The sequence below is a fragment of the Euleptes europaea genome, chromosome 9 (assembly GCF_029931775.1).
Source record: "Euleptes europaea isolate rEulEur1 chromosome 9, rEulEur1.hap1, whole genome shotgun sequence".
Taxonomy (NCBI): Eukaryota; Metazoa; Chordata; class Lepidosauria; order Squamata; family Sphaerodactylidae; genus Euleptes; species Euleptes europaea.
This window is the reverse complement of record NC_079320.1, coordinates 3,913,987-3,933,767: the sequence shown is the minus strand read 5'-3', so window position 1 is coordinate 3,933,767 and position 19,781 is coordinate 3,913,987. Positions and strand designations below refer to the sequence as shown.

The 19,781-nt window shown below is 49.3% G+C and overlaps 1 protein-coding gene across 1 annotated transcript in view; it reads right to left on the bottom strand.

Annotated features, from left to right (window-relative positions):
* ADAM33 (ADAM metallopeptidase domain 33) overlaps positions 1-18,617 on the bottom strand; it is an 84,065-nt gene extending 65,448 nt beyond the window's left edge. Inside the window, exons 1-3 of the mRNA XM_056855769.1 lie at positions 18,515-18,617; positions 11,003-11,085; positions 30-106 (exon numbers count right to left, since the gene is read on the bottom strand). Coding sequence (XP_056711747.1) covers positions 30-106; positions 11,003-11,085; positions 18,515-18,617 — 263 coding nt within the window. The remainder of the gene's footprint in view (positions 1-29; positions 107-11,002; positions 11,086-18,514) is intronic.
* Between the last annotated feature and the right edge of the window lie 1,164 nt (positions 18,618-19,781).

The window sequence follows — 19,781 nt, the reverse complement described above, 5'->3', positions numbered from 1 at the left end:
CAGGGAGGCCTTGACAGGCATACACTTACTGGTTTTTCTCCAGCACCAGAATAAGTTCCCTGCCCTCGACAGTGACGGCCACCTCTGCACGGTCAGGTGACAGAGCCTGCAGGGGGGGAAACAAGCACATGTTAGTTCACAACTCACCACAGCGTGAAAATCCTACCATGCTTGCATCTCTCCCCTTTCTCCAAGCAGCTCACAGCACCACATCTCTTCCGCCTCGGATCCTCACGACAACTCTGTAAAGCAGGCTAGGCTCAGAGCCACTGCCCCAACAGTCACCCACAAGCTTCATGACCTCCCCCTAATGCCAGCCAAAGTCATTCTGGTGCCCACAAAAGAAGAAGACAACAAAGGAGCCTGCTCCAAGGTGGCCCATGATTTACAAAGAAGAAGAGTGGGTTTTTACACCCCATTTGCTCTATCTTTAAGGACTCTCAATGCGGCTTCCCTCCCCCCACAACAGGCACCTTGTAAGGTAGGTGGGGCTTAGAGAGTTCGGAGAGAACTGTGACTAGCCCAAGGTCACCCAGCTGGCTTCATGTGGAGGAGTGGGGAAACCAACCCAGTTCACCAGTTTAGAGTCCGCTACTCTTAACCACTACACCACGCTGCCTTAACAGTTGTTGGCACAGAAGGTTTACAAAGTTGGAACACAACGCACCACTGGCCCACTGCACATGGCCAGGAAAGGGGGCGCAACAGGCCATTTGATCCCGATGAGAATAAGGGACACAGGAAGAGATGGGCCCAAGGTCACGCAAGGGAAAGAAAGAAGCACAAAGCCGCACACAGAGAGCTGTTGCGGCAGGGGGGAAAGGGGGGTTATTCTGTCGGCTGTCAGCTCATCTGTCTGGGGAGGGACTGCGGAGTGTGTCATCGTCAGATCGGAGATTAAAAGCAGGCCCCTAAGCTTCCCGGCATCGGATGACAAGCAGGTGTTTAAAAATAAAAACGACTGTAGGATGAGCAGGAAGAGAAAGCTCTGACTCAGCCCCCCGGGTGCGCCAGAGTCAGATTTGTTGGGGGGGGATTTGTAATGTTGGCGAGGAGCAGAGATAGGCGCTAAATCTGCACTGCTAAGCAGGGTTGGTACTCGGAAGGGAGACCACCGAGGAAGGCTGTGCAGAGGCAGGCAATGGCAAACGCCCTCTGCTTCTTGCTCGCCTTGAAAACCTCTGGCTGTGGTCGCCAAAGGTTGGCTGCGACTTGAGAGCACTTTACACACACACACACACACACACACACACAGTGTGGTTAGAATCAGCCCAGAAGCCCAGATTCCAAGCCCACCTCCAGTATGAATATGGTTGCCAACCTCCAGGTACTGAACAGCACGTGGGCTCAACAATAATATAACATTGGTTCTTGTAGGTTATCCGGGCAGTGTGACCGTGGTCTTGGTATTTTCTTTCCTGACGTTTCGCCCGCAGCTGTGGCCGGCATCTTCAGAGGAGTAACACTGAAGGACAGTGTCTCTCAGTGTCAAGTGTGTAGGAAGAGTAATATATAGTCAGAAGGGGGTATATTTATATATTACTCTTCCTACACACTTGACACTGAGAGACACTGTCCTTCAGTGTTACTCCTCTGAAGATGCCTGCCACAGCTGCGGGCGAAACGTCAGGAAAGAAAATACCAAGACCACGGTCACACAGCCCGGATAACCTACAAGAACCAATGAACTCTGACCGTGAAAGCCTTTGACAATAATAATATAACAATTCAAACTTGAATGAACTTACGACTCTTTTTGTATTTCAAGTTTTATATGGGCATTAACATTCATGCCCACCTATCAGGATCTTTTGGTATGGGAAGATAACAAATGTGTCCTAAAGGAATATGAAGAATTGAAGGAATACATGACTTGGTTCCAATATCATCAGATACAATCAGTATATTTACAAGATATGAAGACTGGCTTTATTAAAGATAAATCAACTTTTCAACGAATGTTATTGGAAAACAACAAACATTTAATTTCAAAAATGTATAAGATGTTATTGTTACTATATACGGAGCAAGATCAAATTAAACCAACGATGATAACCTGGGCACAGACATTAGGTCATGATATCCCTTTGAATAAATGGGAAAGACTTTGGTCAAAAGATATGAAATACATACTTTCACAATCATTGAGAGAGAACATTTATAAAATGATTTATAGATGGTACCTGACACCAAAGAAACTAGCCAAAATGTACGGAGCAATGTCACCAAAATGTTGGAAATGTCAAGAAGAAGTTAGTTCTTTTCACCATGTTTGGTGGCTTTGTGAAAAGGCTAAAAATTTCTGGGATATGATTTACAATGAACTAAGGTTGATAGTACAACATAATATCCCTAAAACACCTGAAATGATGTTGTTAAGTATAATACCAGATTCTGTAGTGACTCAGAGATCATTGTTGATACATGCCACTATTGCTGCAAGACTGGTCTATGCAATGAAATGGAAAACATCTGAAATACCAGATAAGACCGCTTGGATAGATAAAATGATGGAACTGGCTGAAATGGCAAAACTTACCGCATTAATAAATCAAAAAGAAAAAGCTGAATTTGTGGGAGAATGGGAGGCATGGGCAACATACTGTGTAAATGAACTTAATTTAGGAAACATTAAGGGATATGTTTTGATCTAATTCAAATTATTTGAAGTAATTAAGATACTAACGTTAAAGAGTAGAGTTTAAGATAATGATAAAGGTGGTTTATTATAATGAATTAGACATTAAATACAAAGAGGAATAAGAATATCAAATGGACAGAGGGGGGAGAGGGGAAGTCAACTATATATATTTGTTTAATGATAGAAATTGTTTATAGTATATACTATATGTATGGAATGATATAATAGAATGTGATTTAGTTTGAAAATTTTTTTTTATATATATATATATATATATATATATATATATATATATATATATATATAACAGAAGGTCCCAGGTTCAATCCCTGGCATCTCCAGTTAAAGCAGTGGTTCCCAACCTTTTTTTGACCTGGGACCACTAGGACCTTTTTGTTCGGTGCAGGGACCCCAAGGTTCAAAATAAAAATTCCAAGAATTTGAAAATAAACTTTAATCATAACTGTTAGTTAAACATTAAACTTAGAATAATATTTGAATATATATTTTATAATAGAGAACTTTTAATTGAAAATATTAATTTATTATGGGTTTATAACTTTGTTTTGTGGACCTTAATTTAGTTCTCGCGGACCCCTGGGGGTCCATGGACCCCTGGTTGGGAACCAGTGAGTTAAAGGGACCAGGCAAGTAGGTGATGTGAAAGACCTCTGCCTGAGAACCTAGAGAGCCGCTCCTGGTCTGAAAACATGAACACATGAAGCTGCCTTACACTGAATCAGACCCTTGGTCCATCAAAGTCAGTATTGTCTGCTCAGACCGGCAGTGGCTCTCCAGGGTCTCAGGCAGAGGTCTTTCCCATCACCTACTTGCCTAGTCCCTTTAACTGGAGATGCTGGGGATTGAACCTGGGACCTTCTGCATGCCATGCAGATGCTCTACCACTGAGCCACAGTCCTTGTCTGAGTAGACAATACTGACTTTGATGGACGAAGGGTCTGATCCAGTAAAAGGCAGCTTCGTGTGTTCAATCACGCACGCCAGTTTGCGCTCCTTGGAAGAAGGGCCGGGTACAGATGCCGCAGAGGCACTGTTAGCCCTATCCTTCAGATGGGTAGTGGAGACCGGATTATTAAGACCTGCACACAGACTCCAGGGGCAGGGGAGAGCATTTGAACCCGTGTCCGGTGGACCTCCCCACTTGTTTCTGCGTGTGGCCAACATCCAAGCCCCTGATCGTCCCAACTGGAAGCCGTCAGCCATTCTGGGAGGCATGTTCTGTCTCACTGACGCTGGAACGACACCCCCTCCCAGAATTCGGCCCTATGGGAACCTTCATGGAAACCAGATGTGCGGCAGGAACGCTTCCCAGAAAACGACCCTTTCAGTAGGGAAGAAATGTGCTCTCGCCACCCCGTTTCTGACATAACGCTGTCCTCCCGTTCACCCCTGGAGAACAGCCCAGTTGGTACTATCATTCCCACAGTGATTTCCTTCATGGCAGCTCCGACCCTATATTCCCGAGGTGGGAAACAAGACGCCTCCCCCCTCTCACTCATCCTCTCCCCCCACCAACCCCACTGGGAATGCTGCTCCAAGGCTATTTGGCTGTAAGAGCCAAGTCCGTTTCCCATCCCTTTCGAACATCCGTCCGTCATCGCCACAGAGGCAAAATAACGGGACGCCCTTCTCTTCCGTTTCTCCGAGCCCCCCAATTTACAGAATACAGCTGGAACTCAAACACATCCACATTGCCAAACAAGCCGTAAAACCAGAGCAGTCTTGACTCGGATGCAAAGGGGAGGCATTTACTCCTTGGTGTTCTTTCTCACACATAAACACCCTCGCCCCATGCTCTGGGGAGGCTTCCCAGTATCCTCTTGGCTCATCCACAGAGAGCCCAATTCCATGGAAGAGGAGGAGGAGAAGAGTTGGTTTTTATATGCCGACTTTCTCTACCACTTAAGGAAGAACCAAACCGTCTTACAATCACCTTCCCTTCCCCTCCCCACAACAGACACCCGGTGAGGTAGGTGGGGCCGAGAGAGCTGTGACTAGCCCAAGGTCACCCAGCAGCCTTCATGTATAGGAGTGGGGAAACAAATCCAGTTCACCAAATTACCCTCCGCGGCTCATGTGGAAGAGTGGGGAATCAAACCCGGTTCTCCAGATCAGAAGTGTCAGGAAAGAGGGATTTCCCCCCATCGCCACACCCCAAAATCAAACATCCCCAAGTCAAAAAAGGTTGGCCCGACACCTTTCTGCTTCCTTACCTTTCAACACCTTTCTGCTTATTTTGGGTGCGGTGGAACACAGGCAGGATGCTGCTGCAGTCGTCTTCTTTGGGGGCTTCCTAGATGCACCTGGTTGGCCACTGTGTGAACAGACTGCTGGACCTGATGGGCCTGGGTCTGATCCAGCAGGGCCTTTCTTATGTTCTTACAATGTGTGAAAACTCACTGCATCTTGGAAAGCAAAGACTTGGCCTGTTCTATGCTCAGGAGGCGAGCCGGCATGGTGTAGCGGTTAAGAGCGGCGGACTCTAATCTGGAGAACAGGGTTTGATTCCCCACTCCTCCACATGAAGCCTGCTGGGTGACCTTGGGCTAGTCACAGTTCTCTCAGAACTCTCTCAGCCCATCTGGAGAGGGCAAACCACCTTTGAAGATCTCTTGCCTTGAAAACCCTGTGGGGTCGCCATAAGTCAACTGTGACTTGATGGCACTTTCCACCACCATCAGGCTCAGGAGGGGCCACGCGAGCATTACGAAGTCTTTAGTTTGGCACAGTGTCTGGCGTCCCAAGATTCTCTATCTGATGAAGAGGGCTTTGACTCTCGACATACCCCCCAAAACTTGTCAATCTCTAAGGGGTACAAGCATGGACAGCTTTAAAGGGAATTAGTCAGATTCATGGAGGATAGGTTTATCAGGGTCTACGAGCCACTAAAGAGAGCCTCCACATTCAGAGGCAGTCCACCTCTGAATCCCAGTGCCATAGATTCTAGTTGAAATTGTTCCCCAAATCACCCCCTTCCCCACAGGCACTGCCCCCAAATATCCAGGAATTTCCCATGCCAGAGATGGCAATTTATAAGGATGCCAACCTCCACGTGGGACCTGGGGATCCCCTGGGATTACACCCAATCTCCAGACTGCAGAGATCAGTTCCCCACGAGCAAATAGATGCTTTGGAAGGAGGGTGTCTGCAGCATTGCACCCACTGAGATGGATTTTCAACGGCTTCTGTTTACTGCCTTAAAACCTCACTATTTTACTCTTACTAGTTTAAAATTTAATGTATTATTTTTTAATTTATCTGACATAATTAGCCTCTCATAAACCATCCCATATGTTGTTGTTTTTTAAATAGAAAAGAAGGATAGGAATCTTAGAAAGGAATATTTCTTTACTCTGCCATTATCTGTCCTACTCTGGCTTAGTGTAATGGTTAAGAGCGGTGGTTTGGAGCAGTGGACTCTAATCTGGAGAACTAAGTTTGATTCTCCACTCCTCCACATGAGCTGTGGAGGCTAATCTGGTGAACGGGATTTGTTTCCCCACTCCTCCACATGAAGCCAGCTGGGTGACCTTGGGCTAGTCACAGCTCTCTCAGCCTCACCTACCTCACAGGGTGTCTGTGGTGGGGAGGGAAAGGGAAAGTGACTGTAAACCGGTTTGATTCTTCCTTAAGTGGTAGAGAAAGTCGGCATATAGAAACCAACTCTTCTTCTTCTGAAACAAGGTGCGTCTTGGCTCCAACTAGCTTTTTTGCTAGGGAAAAAGAAAAGAGGGGTCCCCTTTGACCACCACAAAAGGCTGAAATTTTATTCCCCCGGAGAGACACTCCCAGGGATAAATTTCGTTTACCCCTGACATTAATAGGCAGCAAGCAGCCAGCAAGCCGCTGCCATGTCTGTAGAAATGACGTCAGCCAAAGGCAACAGCAGCCAACTAACCCAGCAACCCCAGAGTGTAAATATCAAACGTCCAGTTCAAAAGAAACATCTCTGTCCACGTCTCCATGGCTGTTGGAGAGAAGGCCAAGCGTTTCTGACTTAGCATGCCATTCTGGTCCAGACACGCACATTACCTGTTGCAGAGTCAAGATGACTAGAGCAACGGCCCTATGAGGAGCGGTTAAAACACCGAGGGCCGTTTAGCTTGGAAAGAAGGCGGCTGAGGGGAGACATGATAGAGGTCTATACAATTAAACATGGTATGGAGAGAGGGGCCAGGGAGAAGCTTTTCTCCCTCTCCCATAATACTAGAACGCGGGTCATCTGCTGAAGCTGGAGGGCGAGAGATTCAAAACTGATAAAAGTATTTCTTCACACAACACATAGTTAAATTTTGGGACTCCCTGCCACAGGATGTGGTGATGGCTGCCAACTTGGAAGGCTTTAAGAGGGGAGTGGACATGTTCATGGAGGAGAGGGCTATCCACGGCTACTAGTAGTCAAAATGAATACTAGTCATGATGCATACCTCTTCTATCCAGGATCAGAGGAGCATGCCTATTATCTTAGGTGCTATGGGACACAGGCAGGATGCTGCTCCTGCAGTGGTCTTGTTTGTGGCTTCCTAGAGGCACCTGGTTGGCCGCTGTGTGAACAGACTGCTGGACTTGATGGACCTTGGTCTGATCCAGCATGGCTGTTCTTATGACTATGGTTGCCAACCTTCAGGTGAGATCTCCTGCTATTACAATCGATCTGAGGACAAACAAGATATCTAAGGTAGAGTTGCAAACTCCAGGTTGGGAAATTCCTGGAGATTTGGGGGTGAAGCCTGGGGATAATGGGGTTTAGGGAGGGGAAGGACTTCAGCATGGTAGTGCCACAGAGTGCACCCTCCATGATAGCCATTTTCTCCAGGGGGAGTGATTTCTGTCATCTGGAAATCAGCGGTAATTTCAGAAACATAGAAACGTAAAGCCAGCATGTAGTGGTTAAGAGCAGTGGACTCTGATCTGGAGAACCGGGTTTGATTCCCCACTCCTCCACATGAAGCCAGCTAGGTTTGATTCCCCACTCCTCCACATGAAGCCACCTAGAACACTTATGGCATGTATATGCTATTAAGCCTAATACAAACTGTTAGACAAGGCAGTATTACGCAGCAATTTTATAACAAGTTTTCATAGAATTACACAAAGTTCCAAATTAAGCAAAATTCCACACATCAACAATCTTTTGACAATATTCATATAGCTTGTAGATTTTTTGCAATGAAATTCATACACGTATCCAGTGTGCTGAAAGTATCCTTCTTAGTGCAAGTTTATGAAAGTTTTAAAGTCCACCGAAGCTGAAATTCAATGGGTTTCCGGTAAAAGCCCCATTTCGCGTTCGCTTTTTCATGCTCGGCAATCCTATGGTGTCTTAACAATGGAATCTTTGTTCTGTGAAATTATCAAATTATATTTTACTGAAACACACTCGAAAACATATTTACAGTATCAGCCTTATTGAACTATAACACGTTAACATACCCGTCCCGAAGGAGTGTACCTTCCCTTTTCAAACGGATGGCTGTATGTGTCATCTGACTAGGTAAACTATCCCTCACACTTTGAAGCCGCAGATTCCTCTCGCAGCTGTGTCTCATTTAGATCCCATGTTGCTAAAGCTCATGTTTAAAGCAACCACGATACCGAAGTCGTACTTTCGACATTTTCAAATAAAGCTTGAAAGAACCAGATTTGTATTCAAGCCGTTCGGACTAATTGAATTAAATAAAAATATAAAGCGGGATTCCTGCTGTGCTAAGATACGATCTACATTTTCATTTTGAAACATCTTCCCCTTATATTTCCAGATGACAAAAAATTGTAATTCATGATCCTGGTGTTTGAACTGTTTATAATGGGGAGTTAAAGGCACTTCCATATTGTTGTTCCTTATCCGTCCTCCTAATAGGGGCTTAATGGGATTAGAGCAGTTCCTCAGTGGAACAGGCTTCCTCGGGAGGTGGCGGACTCTCCTTCCCTGGAGGTTTTTAAGCAGAGGCTAGATGGCCATCTGTCAGCAATGCTGATTGTATTACCTTAGGCAGATCGTGAGAGGGAGGGCATCTTGGCCATCTTCTGGGCATGGAGTAGGGGTCACTGGCAGTGTGTGGGGGGAGGTAGATGTGAATTTCCTGGGGAGTTGGGGTTGGAGAGAGGAAGGGAAGAATGTCAATAGGGTACAATGCCTTGGTTTGTTGCAGGCCTTGGTACCGGAGTCCCTGCTACTCTTAAGTAGTTTATCATTGCGGGTGAGAAGAAAGAGAAAGTCTTTAAGCAGAGGATGGATGTCCATCTGTCAGGAGTGCTTTGATTGTGGAATCCTGCATGGTAGGGGAAGGGTTGGGGTCACTGGGGATGTGGGGGGGGGGAGGTAGTTGTTAATTTCCTGCATTGTGCAGGGGGTTGGACTAGATGACCCTGGTGGTCCCTTCCAATTCTATGATTCTAAGAAACTTCGTTCCCTCCCCAAAGTGATACCCTCTCCATTGCCAAGAAATGCTGGGCACCGAGAAACCAGTGGCAAGCAAAAATAAACGTTGCATTCCCTCGTCAGAAGTGCCCCGGGGCCTATATATAGAAGCAGAAACAGCCTGACTTTATCTCTTCCACTTTCTCTGCTCTTACTGAAAGTCCCCAGCAAACAGAACAATCCAATTCAACAAAACTGGCAATTCAACAAAACTAGCAAAGGTGTTTCACCCAATTCTGGGAGGTCTCCAGGCCCTGCCTGAAGGTTGGCAACCATACTGGCCAACCGTATAGCGCTGCCTCCTCCCACATCCCTGAATTTCCCTTTCTATGTATTTTTCTTCTTATTTGTCGAACTATTTACTGGCCGATATAAGGTTCCGTTGATTTTAAAAATACCCCCCCAAAAAAACCCCACAACTCGTTTATTTAAGCTTTTATCAGCCCAGCCATTCAGAGCCTTTCTCCTTCTCCAGTTTGCACACTTTTATTTGAGGTCTGAGCTGTGTCGAAATTTGGCCACAAGCCCCAATGAGGCAAGGCTTTTCTTCCCTTGTGTGTTTCAGGCTCTTGGCAAAGGATGTCAAGATTATACATTTATTTTAAAGGGCGCAAGAATGCCATGAAAACAGCTGCCTTGGGGGGCTTTTCTCCCCTTGGCCGGGTGCAAAATCCCTTCGCAAACAAAACGGCCCCTACAACCTTGAGGCGATAAAGCCGGCCACAGGCAGCCAAAGTTTCCCATTCGCCCGCTCTGTCCAGAAAAAACGAAAACTAGCAGCTGTCTGGCTCCAAGACTCAAGGGCCTCCAGTTGCCAAATGCAGCTCTCAGCCCTTTTCCTTCCTCGCTGGGGTGGATTCGGTTATCCTAGTTATGCCGGCCTTCCTGCTGCACGGCCCAGGGTTTATGGCCTACAGAAAATAGCTGCTTCGAAGGGTATATTGTAGGGCATTATTCCCCGCTGAAGTCCTTTCCCCTCCCCAAACCCCACCCTCCCCAGGCTCCCCCCAGTATTGTCCACTCAGACTGGCAGCGGCTCCACAGGGTCCCAGGCTTTCACATCACCCACCGCCTGGTCCTTTCAACTGAAGATGCCAGGGATTGAACCTGGGACCTTCGGCATGCCAAGCAAATACCCTTCCACTGAGCCACAGCCCTTTGCCCTCTTGAATGTGAACGCCCCTGCAGCCCCCCAGCCAGGTCTTAGACCGTGGGTAATGCTAAGCTATACCATCACTGGTCCCAAGAGAACATACAAGAAGCTGCCTTATACTGAATCAGACCCTTGGCCCAGCAAGCAATACTGAGAGGCAAAAAAGGTGGGTCGCATCTCAGGCAACAATGCCCTGTGACCCCACATGTTGCTTTGTCCCATTCTGCCAAGCTCCACCCCTTTTACCCAGAGGCTCCGCCTTCTGAATCTCAGGGCCAGCTAGGGTTGCCAACTGCTAGCTGGGGCCTGGAGACCTCCCAGAATTACAACTCATCTCCAGACTACAGAGGTCAGTTCCCCTGGAGAAAATGGACCCTTTGGAGAGTGGGCTCTATGGCACAATGATCCAGTGAAGTCCCTCCCCTCCCCAAATCCCAGCCTCCTCAGGTTCCACCCCCAAAATCTCCAGGAATTCCCAACCCAGAGCTGGCAATCTTAGGGTCAGATTTTCAAGACCCATACATAGTGTCCCCTGCAAGCACCCTGCCCCTCTACAGCCCTGACGTTGACAATTTCCCTCAAATGCCAACTAAGCACTTCTTTGGGAGTATTTATGACCCCCCCCCCTTTCAGCTCAAAGCAGATCTCAGAAAACAAACTCTCCCAGACTGTTCAAATTACAACAGGGAAAAAAGAGACGTGAAATAGGACTCTAAGTCAATAAGAGAGAATCGTGATGCCACCAGCCCTTAAGGGCCACACCCACCTTGTCCGCTACGTCGACAGCCCGTCTGCTCCGTCCCCCCGAAATCCAGCGAGGCACCACAATCTCTCCTTGCGGCGACAGCCCTGAGAACAAAAATAAAAAACAGCCATTGTGTTAGCAACACAAATAAAACACACTTTCTCCAGGGGAACTGATCTCTTTCTCCCTTCCCTTTTCCAGGGTTATTTAAACCTCCTTACCCACAAGGATACCCTGACCTGTATGGGCCAGGCTAGCCCAATCTCATCAGATCTCAGAAGCTAAGCCAGGCTGGCCCGGTTTAGTACTTGGATGGGAGTCCACCAAGAAAGTCCAGGGTCACTACACAGAAGCAGACAATGGCCAATCACCTCTGTTTGTCTCGGCCCTGACCTGGATGGCCCAGGCTAGCCCAATCTCATCAGATCTTGGCCATGGTTAGTACTTGGAGACCACCAAGGAAGTCCCAGGTTGCCACACAGAGGCAGGCAATGGCCAACCACCTCTGTTTGTCTCATCCCTGACCTAGATAGCTCAGGCTAGCCCCATCTCATCAGATCCTGGAAGCTAAGCAGGGCTGGCACTGGTTAGTTCTTGGATGGGAGACCACCAAGGAAGTCCAGGGTCGCTACACAGAGGCAGACGATGGCAAATCACCGCTGAACATCTCCTGCCTTGAAATCCCTACAGGTTGGTCGGAAATCGGCTGCAAGTCGACAGCAGTTTCTGCCACCATGCCAGCTTTCTATGCACAGCTAGTAGAGTGTTTTGTGGGATGGGAAATGGAGATCTTTACCTTGGTTGAACCCTGACCTGGATGGCCCAGGCTAGCCTGATCTCATCAGATCTCAGAAGCTAAGCTAGGTCAGCTGTAGTTAGTACTTGGATGGGAGACCACCAAGGAAGTCCAGGGTCACTATACAGAGGCAGGCAATGGCAAACCACCTCTGTTCATCTGTTGCCTTGACAGCCCTACGGGTTGCCATACGTCAGCTGTGACTTGATGGTGCTTTCCACCACCACAATCCACAAGGAGACCATGATGGTGTAGTGGTTAAGAGCGGCAGACTCTAATCTGGAGAACCGGGTTGGATTCCCCACTCCTCCACATGAAGCCTGCTGGGTGACCTTGGGTTAGTCACAGTTCTCTCTGAACCCTCTCAGCCCCACCTGCCTCACAAGGTGTTTTGTTATGGGGAGAGGAAGGGAAGGAGATTGGAAACTGCTTCGACACTCCTTAAAAGTAGAGAAAAGTGGGGTATAAAAACCAAACCTCACCCTCCTCTTTCTTTTTGCAAATGGCAAAACAGAAAGAGGAATGTCAGCCAGAAGACCACAAAGGGAAGCATGACCTGAAACCACGCCATCCTGCTCTCAGGTTGCCACAATGTGGTTCTCTTTTGTGGTTTTGCGGCTTTGTTTGGGTGGAAAGAACCAAGAAAGAAAGGGGGTGAGGGAGGAGGAGAACAAGCAGAAAAATCTTTCTTGGAAGGAAAGGAAGGGTAAGAAGAAGTCTCCACTTGTGGCTCAAAGGATATGAATGGAAGAGGAAACAGATGTGGGCAAGATGTGGGCAAACACCAGCCAGAAATGTGTCAAGCAAGGGGTGCATAGTGCACACAGTCCAAGCCACTGCGTTCACACCTACACTCCCGCCGCTCTCGACTCTGCCAGCCAAGGTCTTTGCTTCGGTGCTGCTCTGGCTGCAAGCTCGGTGGGTGCTAAATTCAGTTGGCAAATGCCGAAGAAAGAACATAAGATCATAAGAAAAGCCCTGCTGGATCAGACCGAGGCTCCTCAAGTCCAGCAGTCTGTTCACACAGAGGCCAACCAGGTGCCTCTAGGAAGCCCACAAGCAAGAAAAGTCGTTCCCCACTGAAATTTGCTTCTGGAATCTGGAGTCGAGCGCCGTTTGAATGTGCCGGTGCAGATGGCTCCTTTGACCCTGTATAGGCGAGGGTGCAAGGTCTGTTTCCCTCGGAGCAGGGCAGGTTCCAGGTCTCGAGGGCCTGTGGGCAGGGAGCGCCGTCCGCTTCGATCCCCACCACCGGGACGCCTTCCCTTGCTGGCTCATGGCCCCTCCCTCAGCCCCCTGCGAGCCCTTTCCTCAACGGCACTGGGAGTGGGGTACAGCTGGGAGCGCCGCTGGTGTGACCCTCCCCAGCCACCCGTGGTTGTGGCAGGCAGCCCAGGTAGCCAGGACCACAGGAGGCGGAGTGCTTGCATGAAAATGGGCGTATAAGAAGAAGAGTTTGTTTTTATACCCCCGCTTTTCCATTTTTTCCTTTCCCTAGATTTAACAGCCACTGGCTATCCATCAACCACTTCACACTTTAAAAAGGGGAGACGAAATTTAATTTTTTCCTTGACGCTACAAAGAGAAAAGTTGCCACATCTCTCACGCAACCGACCAACCTATTTGACAGTAGATAACACAGTATCCGCTTCTCAGAAAGCGTCTTTAGCTGTTTAACTGTTTTATCCAGGGAGTGACATATTTATTTCGTGCAATATTATTTGAGTCTATTTGATCCAGACAAAATGGGCCTTTTGTCCTTTTAAGGAGTCTCAAAGCGGCTGACAACCCCCTTCCCTTCCTCTCCCCACAACAAACACCCTGTGAGATAGAGTCATAGAGTTGGAAGGAACCACCAGGGTCATCCAGCTCTCTTAGAGCTCTCTCAACCCCACCTACCTCACAAGCTGTTTATTGTGGGAAGAGAAAGGGAAGGTGATTGCAAGCTGGTTTGAGTCTGCCTTAATTGGTAGAGAAAGTTGGCATATAAAAACCAATTCTTCTTCGTAACAATTCAGTACGACACCCCTGCGATAAAGTCCACCCTCCAAAGCAGCCATTTTCCCTGGGAGAACCAACCTCTCTTTTGTCTGGAGATCAGTTGTAATAGCAGGAAATCTCCAGGCCCCACCTTGAGGTTGGCAACCCTAGCTTCAAATCTATGACCCAGGCGGGTAGGAAAGGAAGAACGGACATGCAGGCCTCTATGAAAACAAGCACATTTTGTTAAGAACCTGAGAACCTAAAAAATCTTATAAACACATATTTGGACTTCTGTTGGGGGGGTTGTTTATCCACTGCCCTGCGGCACTGTCTGCTTGCGCAACCCCCCCATTCTGATGCATGGCACGTGCCAGAAGACAGTTCATGCTGTGATAAATACCAAAAAAACAAAAAAAGAGGAAGCGGGGTGCGGGGGGTCGATACATGGTGAATCATCTGTGAGCAGTGGCTCACCACACATCAGCCTGGCGATCCTTCCTCTCCCTGCTCTGGTTGTGCCTTATCATAACATATAGGGTTGCCAACCTCCTGGTAGTAGCTGGAGATCTCCTGCTATTACAACTGATCTCCAGCAGATAGAGGTCAGTTCACCTGGAGAAAACGGCCACTGTGGCCATTGGACTCTATGGCATTGAACTCCCTCCCCACCCCAAACCCCGCCCTCCTCAGGCTCCACCCCAAAAGAGCCTACAAAAAGAGTCGTAAGTTCATTCAAGTTTGAATTGTTATATTATAGTTGAGCCCAAGTGATGTTCATTATCTTTAGGTTTCCTATTATACGGCACAGGTTGTTAATTGGATTGCTTAACCTCCAGGTACTAGCTGGAGATCTCCTGCTATTACAACTGACCTCCAGCCAACACAGATCAGTTCCCCTGGAGAAAACGGCCACTTTGGCCATTGGACTCTATGGTATTGAACTCCCTCCCCACCCCAAACCCCGCCCTCCTCAGGCTCCACCCCAAAAACTTCCCGCTGGTGGCAAAGAGGGACCTGGCAACCCTAATAACATCAGAGCGTAAGAAAGGCCCTGCTGGATCAGACCCAGGCCCATCAAGTCCAGCAGTCTGTTCACACAGTGGCCAACCAAGAAGCCCACAAACAAGACGACTGCAGCAGCATCCTCCTGCCTGTGTTTCACAGCACCTAATAAAACAGGCCTGCTCTTCTGATCCTTGTTTACCATGATAAAGTGAAAAGCACCCAGCCTATACAGCAAGACACTGGCCACCGTTCACGCATCCGGTGTGGCATATAGAGTTGCCAGCTCCGGGTTGGGAAATTTATAGAGATTTGGGAGTGGAGCCTGGGGAAGGCAGGCTTTGGGGAGGGACTTCAATGCCATAGAGTCCAATTGACAAAGCGGCCATTTTCTCCAGGGAAACTGATCACTATCGGCTGGAGTTCAGTTGTAATAGCAGGAGATCTCCAGCTAGTACCTCGAGGTTGGCAACCCTAGGAGAACCCAGTATGTCTGTTCTGAGCACCTTTGAGAAAAAAGGGGGGAAATGTATTTGTTTAAATTATTTATAGCCCGCCTTTCTCACTGCCGCTCAAGGCGGACTGCACAGAGTAAACTGGTACAATCAAGAGGACAGGACATTTTATATATATATATTTATCACAGCATGAACTGTCCTCTGGAATTTGTCAGGCATCTGTATGGGGGGGTGGGTTTGCACGGGGAGATAGATCTGGCTTCTTCTATAGAAAAACAGCCCATATAGGATTAGGGTTGAAGAACCAACCAGAAACCTAACAACAGAACTGAAGCAAAACCTAAGCATTAGCATGGTGCATTAACCTACGATGCAAAATTATGTTGTAGGATTCTACTTACAGCAAGCTATACAGAGCAATATAGACCACAGTCCCCCAATAGTTTATTCAAGTAACTTTGTGAATCTTTTTTGTAGAGTGCAACCTTATTGCCTGCATAGAAAAGTCTTCTTGAATAGAGTGACAAATTGATTGTGGTGAACACTGACAGACGGTTACTCACAAACAGACGGTTACTCACAAGAAACAGCTGGGTTTTCCCCCAGGCCTGCAAACAAGTATTAATTTAAAATACTTCTGTCCCATCTTACAATCTAAAAACAAATTCTCCAAGTCTCCAAAGCAGACTACAAATCTCTAATAAAAACATGTAAAATAGCATAAAACATCTGAATCTATATCTATCTATTATTTAATTACTTTATTTATATCCCATCTTTCACCCCAATGCGGACCCAAAGCAGCTTACATCATTCTCCTCTCCTGCATTTTATCCTCACAACAATCCTGAGAGGTAGGTTAGGATGAGAGATCATGACCGGCCTAAGGTCACCCAGCAAGCTTCCATGGCAGAGTGGGGATTCGAACCTGGGTCTCCCATAGCCTAATCCAACACTTTAACTACTACACCAGGGAAGAAAGCAATTAACAAAAGTTCATCCGCGGAAAGAAATTCAAAAGCAGAAAACCGTAACATCAGTGCCCAGTTGAAACCTAACATGAAATACAAATATTTGGAAGAGTTAAAATAGGGAAAGCGTTTCCAAAACTGGGGTGGGGGGGGAGCTTAAAACAGTAGAGTGCGGGAGGCACAATTTGTCTCGAAAAATAGAGCCATTTTTACCTAGTGCCTGAATGCCATCAAGAAGAAGAAAGAAGAAGTAGTGTTGGTTTTTATATGCCAGTTTTCTCTACCACTTAAGGCGGAATCAAACCGGCTTACAATCACCTTCCCTTCCCCTCCTCACAACAGACACCCTGTGAGGAAGGTGGGGCTGAGAGAGCTCTTAATAGAACTGTGACTGGCCCAAGGTGACCCGGCTGGCTTCATGTGGAGGAGTGGGGAAACCAACCTGGATCACCAGATTAGAGTCCATCGCTCCAAACCACCGCTCTTAGCCACTACACCATGCTGGCAAGAAAGAAGATGAGTTGGTTTTTCTATGCTGGCTTTCTCTGCCTTTTAAGGAGAATCAAACTGGCTTACAATCTCCGTCCCTTCCTCTCCCCACAAGAGACACCTTGTGAGGTAGGTGGGGCTGAGAGAGTTCGGAGAGAGCAGTGACCAGCCCGATGTCACCCAGCTGGCTTCATGCGGAGGAGTGGGGAAGCCAACCCGGTTCTCCAGATTAGAGTCTGCCGGCTCTTAACCACTACGCCACGCTGGCTCTCTTGCTATAGAGCTGGCAAAGGTTGTCAGTGATGCAAAAGGGGAGCCAGGGGTCCAGGGTTTGCGTGTGTTTTGCCCTCAAGTCACAACTGACTGTGTTTCTCTGAAAAGGAGTCCGTTGGGAGCTCTCATCCAGGGGAGGGCGGACAGCGCCTTTCCCTGCCCTGCATCGCAGGGCCCAGAAGAGACCAGGCAGAAGCAGCTGCACTCATCCAAAACTCGACCATATAGAGTCATAGCGAAGTGAGATCAGAAGCCGGCAGCTGAGCAGAGAGATGTCTGGGAATCCCCCGGAAACAAATCTATCGAACAGAAACAGGAACAGGCAACTTCACGGTCTCTTCACAGCTTCGGTACCCCTCCAAAAAAAAAAACCCACCACCAGAACAGCAAAAGGCCACCTATGACAACTGACAAAGCCCTGTTGCAGATCCGTGTGCAAATCCGGGTGGTGGGGGTGGTGGGTGGCGACTTCCACTTCAAAAGAACCCCCCTTTCCGAGGTCTCGCATCTGCACAGTGCTTCCCCCCTGTGCCTCGATGCAAAGGTGAGGGGTGCGAATCTCGGGCATGCGTTTCCAGGAGCAAAAGATCCAATCTTCTTACTTCCATGTACTCACAACAAGTTGTCAATTAGTGAGCAAGGGGGGCACATCTGGCCATGGAGTAGGGGGGTCACTGGGAGTAGGGGTGGGAGGTAGTTGTGAATTTCATGCATTGTGCAGGGGGTTGGACCAGATGACCCTGGCGGTCCCTCCCAGCTCTAGGATTCTATGGTCATGCTTGGCATCCAAGGAGACTCCAAAAAGTTTGGCACGAACTCTCAAAACTTTTTACACTGCCAGTTGGAACTCGCTGATGTGCCAACAAAGGTGCCGCTCGAGCTGGCACCTGTTCTAGTCAGTCTTGTGCCGTGCCCGGAGGCAAGGGTCGGGCTTCTCCGGGCGGGGAGCCCCATCCCAAACCAGGGTCTTGGTCCTCCACCCACTCAAGGGGGACCCCTTTGGAACAGCCTGCAGCGCCTAGCATCTCCTAAGGGGGCAACCCTGGGGGGGCATCAGACGCCTCTTTTCAGCCAGAGCAAGATGTGCCCCCAATCCTCCCAAAGGACTGGACTGTAACACACACACACCCCCATGAAAAATAACACACGGCCTATCTGCAGTGACCCCCCGGCAAGGTGAGGGGCCCCCGCCCGGCGACCAGGAACATGGCCATATATATCCCGAATGCCTCCTCGTTAACCCTTCGGGCGACCGCTCTTCCCAACACCGGGGAACCCACGAAGCCAAACGGCAGGCTGGGGGCCAACAGTTTTTCCCCTTTAGATCCGAAATCCCCCCCCCAGGTTCACGCGCCGCGCTTCCCAAAAGGTTGACCCGCAACCCGTCCCCCCCACCGCAGCCGATTCTTCCCCCCGCGCCCAAAAAAGACCCCACTGGACCCCGACCCAGCCTCCCGCAACCCGGGATCCGCGCCCCCTTCCCAGCAGCCGGCTTTGGCACGCGAGCCTCGCCCCCCGGCAGGCGGGCTGCCCCCAAACCCACCCACCCCTTGCCTCTTACCGTGCGCCTCGGGGGCGGCCCCAGGGCCGGCGAGCAGCAGCAGCCCAGCCAGCAGCCAGCAGCGCCCGCCAGCGCCGCTCCGGAGCCGGGCGCGCCTCGCCATGCCCGGCCGCTCCGCTCCCTCTCGCTTCCCCCTCGCCGCCTCTAATGAGAACCACATGGCCAGCCCAGCGCCCTCCTCGCAAACTCACTCCCCCCCCCCACCACGGTCCGGCCCCACCCTGCAAGGAGACCCCTCCCCTCCCCTCCCCTCCAGCCCTGCGCCAAGACGCACAGGGGAGATGCGCGGCCAGCCGGCCGGCCGCCCTCCTGCTCCGGCTGAAGCCCGGCAAGGATGCTTTTGGCAGGGCAGCCTTGGAAGAGAAAGGCCGGCCGCCAGCCTGCAGACCGACAGCTGTTGCGCCGACGGAGCTCCATGCGCTCCCCCTGGCAGCTGCGAGCCCCGGAGCCTGCAGAGAGGTCTAGGACATTGGGCACGGGGTGGAGAGAGTGGCACGGGAGACGCTTTTCTCCCTCTCTCGTGATGCCAGAGCGCGGGGTCATCTGCTGAAGCCGAGATTCAAAACAGATACAAGTATTTCTTCACACAAAGCATCAGTAAACTGGGGAACTCCCTGCCCCAGGATGGGGTGAGCGCTGCCAACTGGGAAGTCTTGGAGAGGGGAGTGGACATGTTCATGGAGGAGAGGGGTATAAGTCAAAATGAGCGCTGCCAACGTGGAAGTCTTGGAGAGGGGAGTGGACATGTTCATGGAGGAGAGGGGTATAAGTCAAAATGAGCGCTGCCAACGTGGAAGTCTTGGAGAGGGGAGTGGACATGTTCATGGAGGAGAGGGGTATAAGTCAAACTGAATACTACTGGTGATGCATTCCTATTCTCCCGAATGTCTCTCCGGGATCAGCAGAGCATGCCTATTATAGTAGGTGCTGTGGAACCCAGGCAGGACGGTGCTGCTGCGGTCGTCTTGTTTGTGGCTTCCCAGAGGCCCCTGGTTGGCCGCTGTGTGAACAGACTGCTGGACTTGATGGGCCTGGGTCTGATCCAGCAGGGCTTTTCTTATGAGCCCGGGATGGAGAGAAGAAAGGGGCAGAAACGTGTCCAAGAAAGTCAGTCGCGGCATTTTGGTTTCGAGAAGTAACGCGGCGCAGCTCACCAACACCTTCACCAGGAGCATCATACTTATGCAGCCTCTGCACTACAGAACCATGATGCAGCATGACTGAACTGGAAATGGGCTTCAAGGAAGGAACTCAGAGCAGGGGCTGT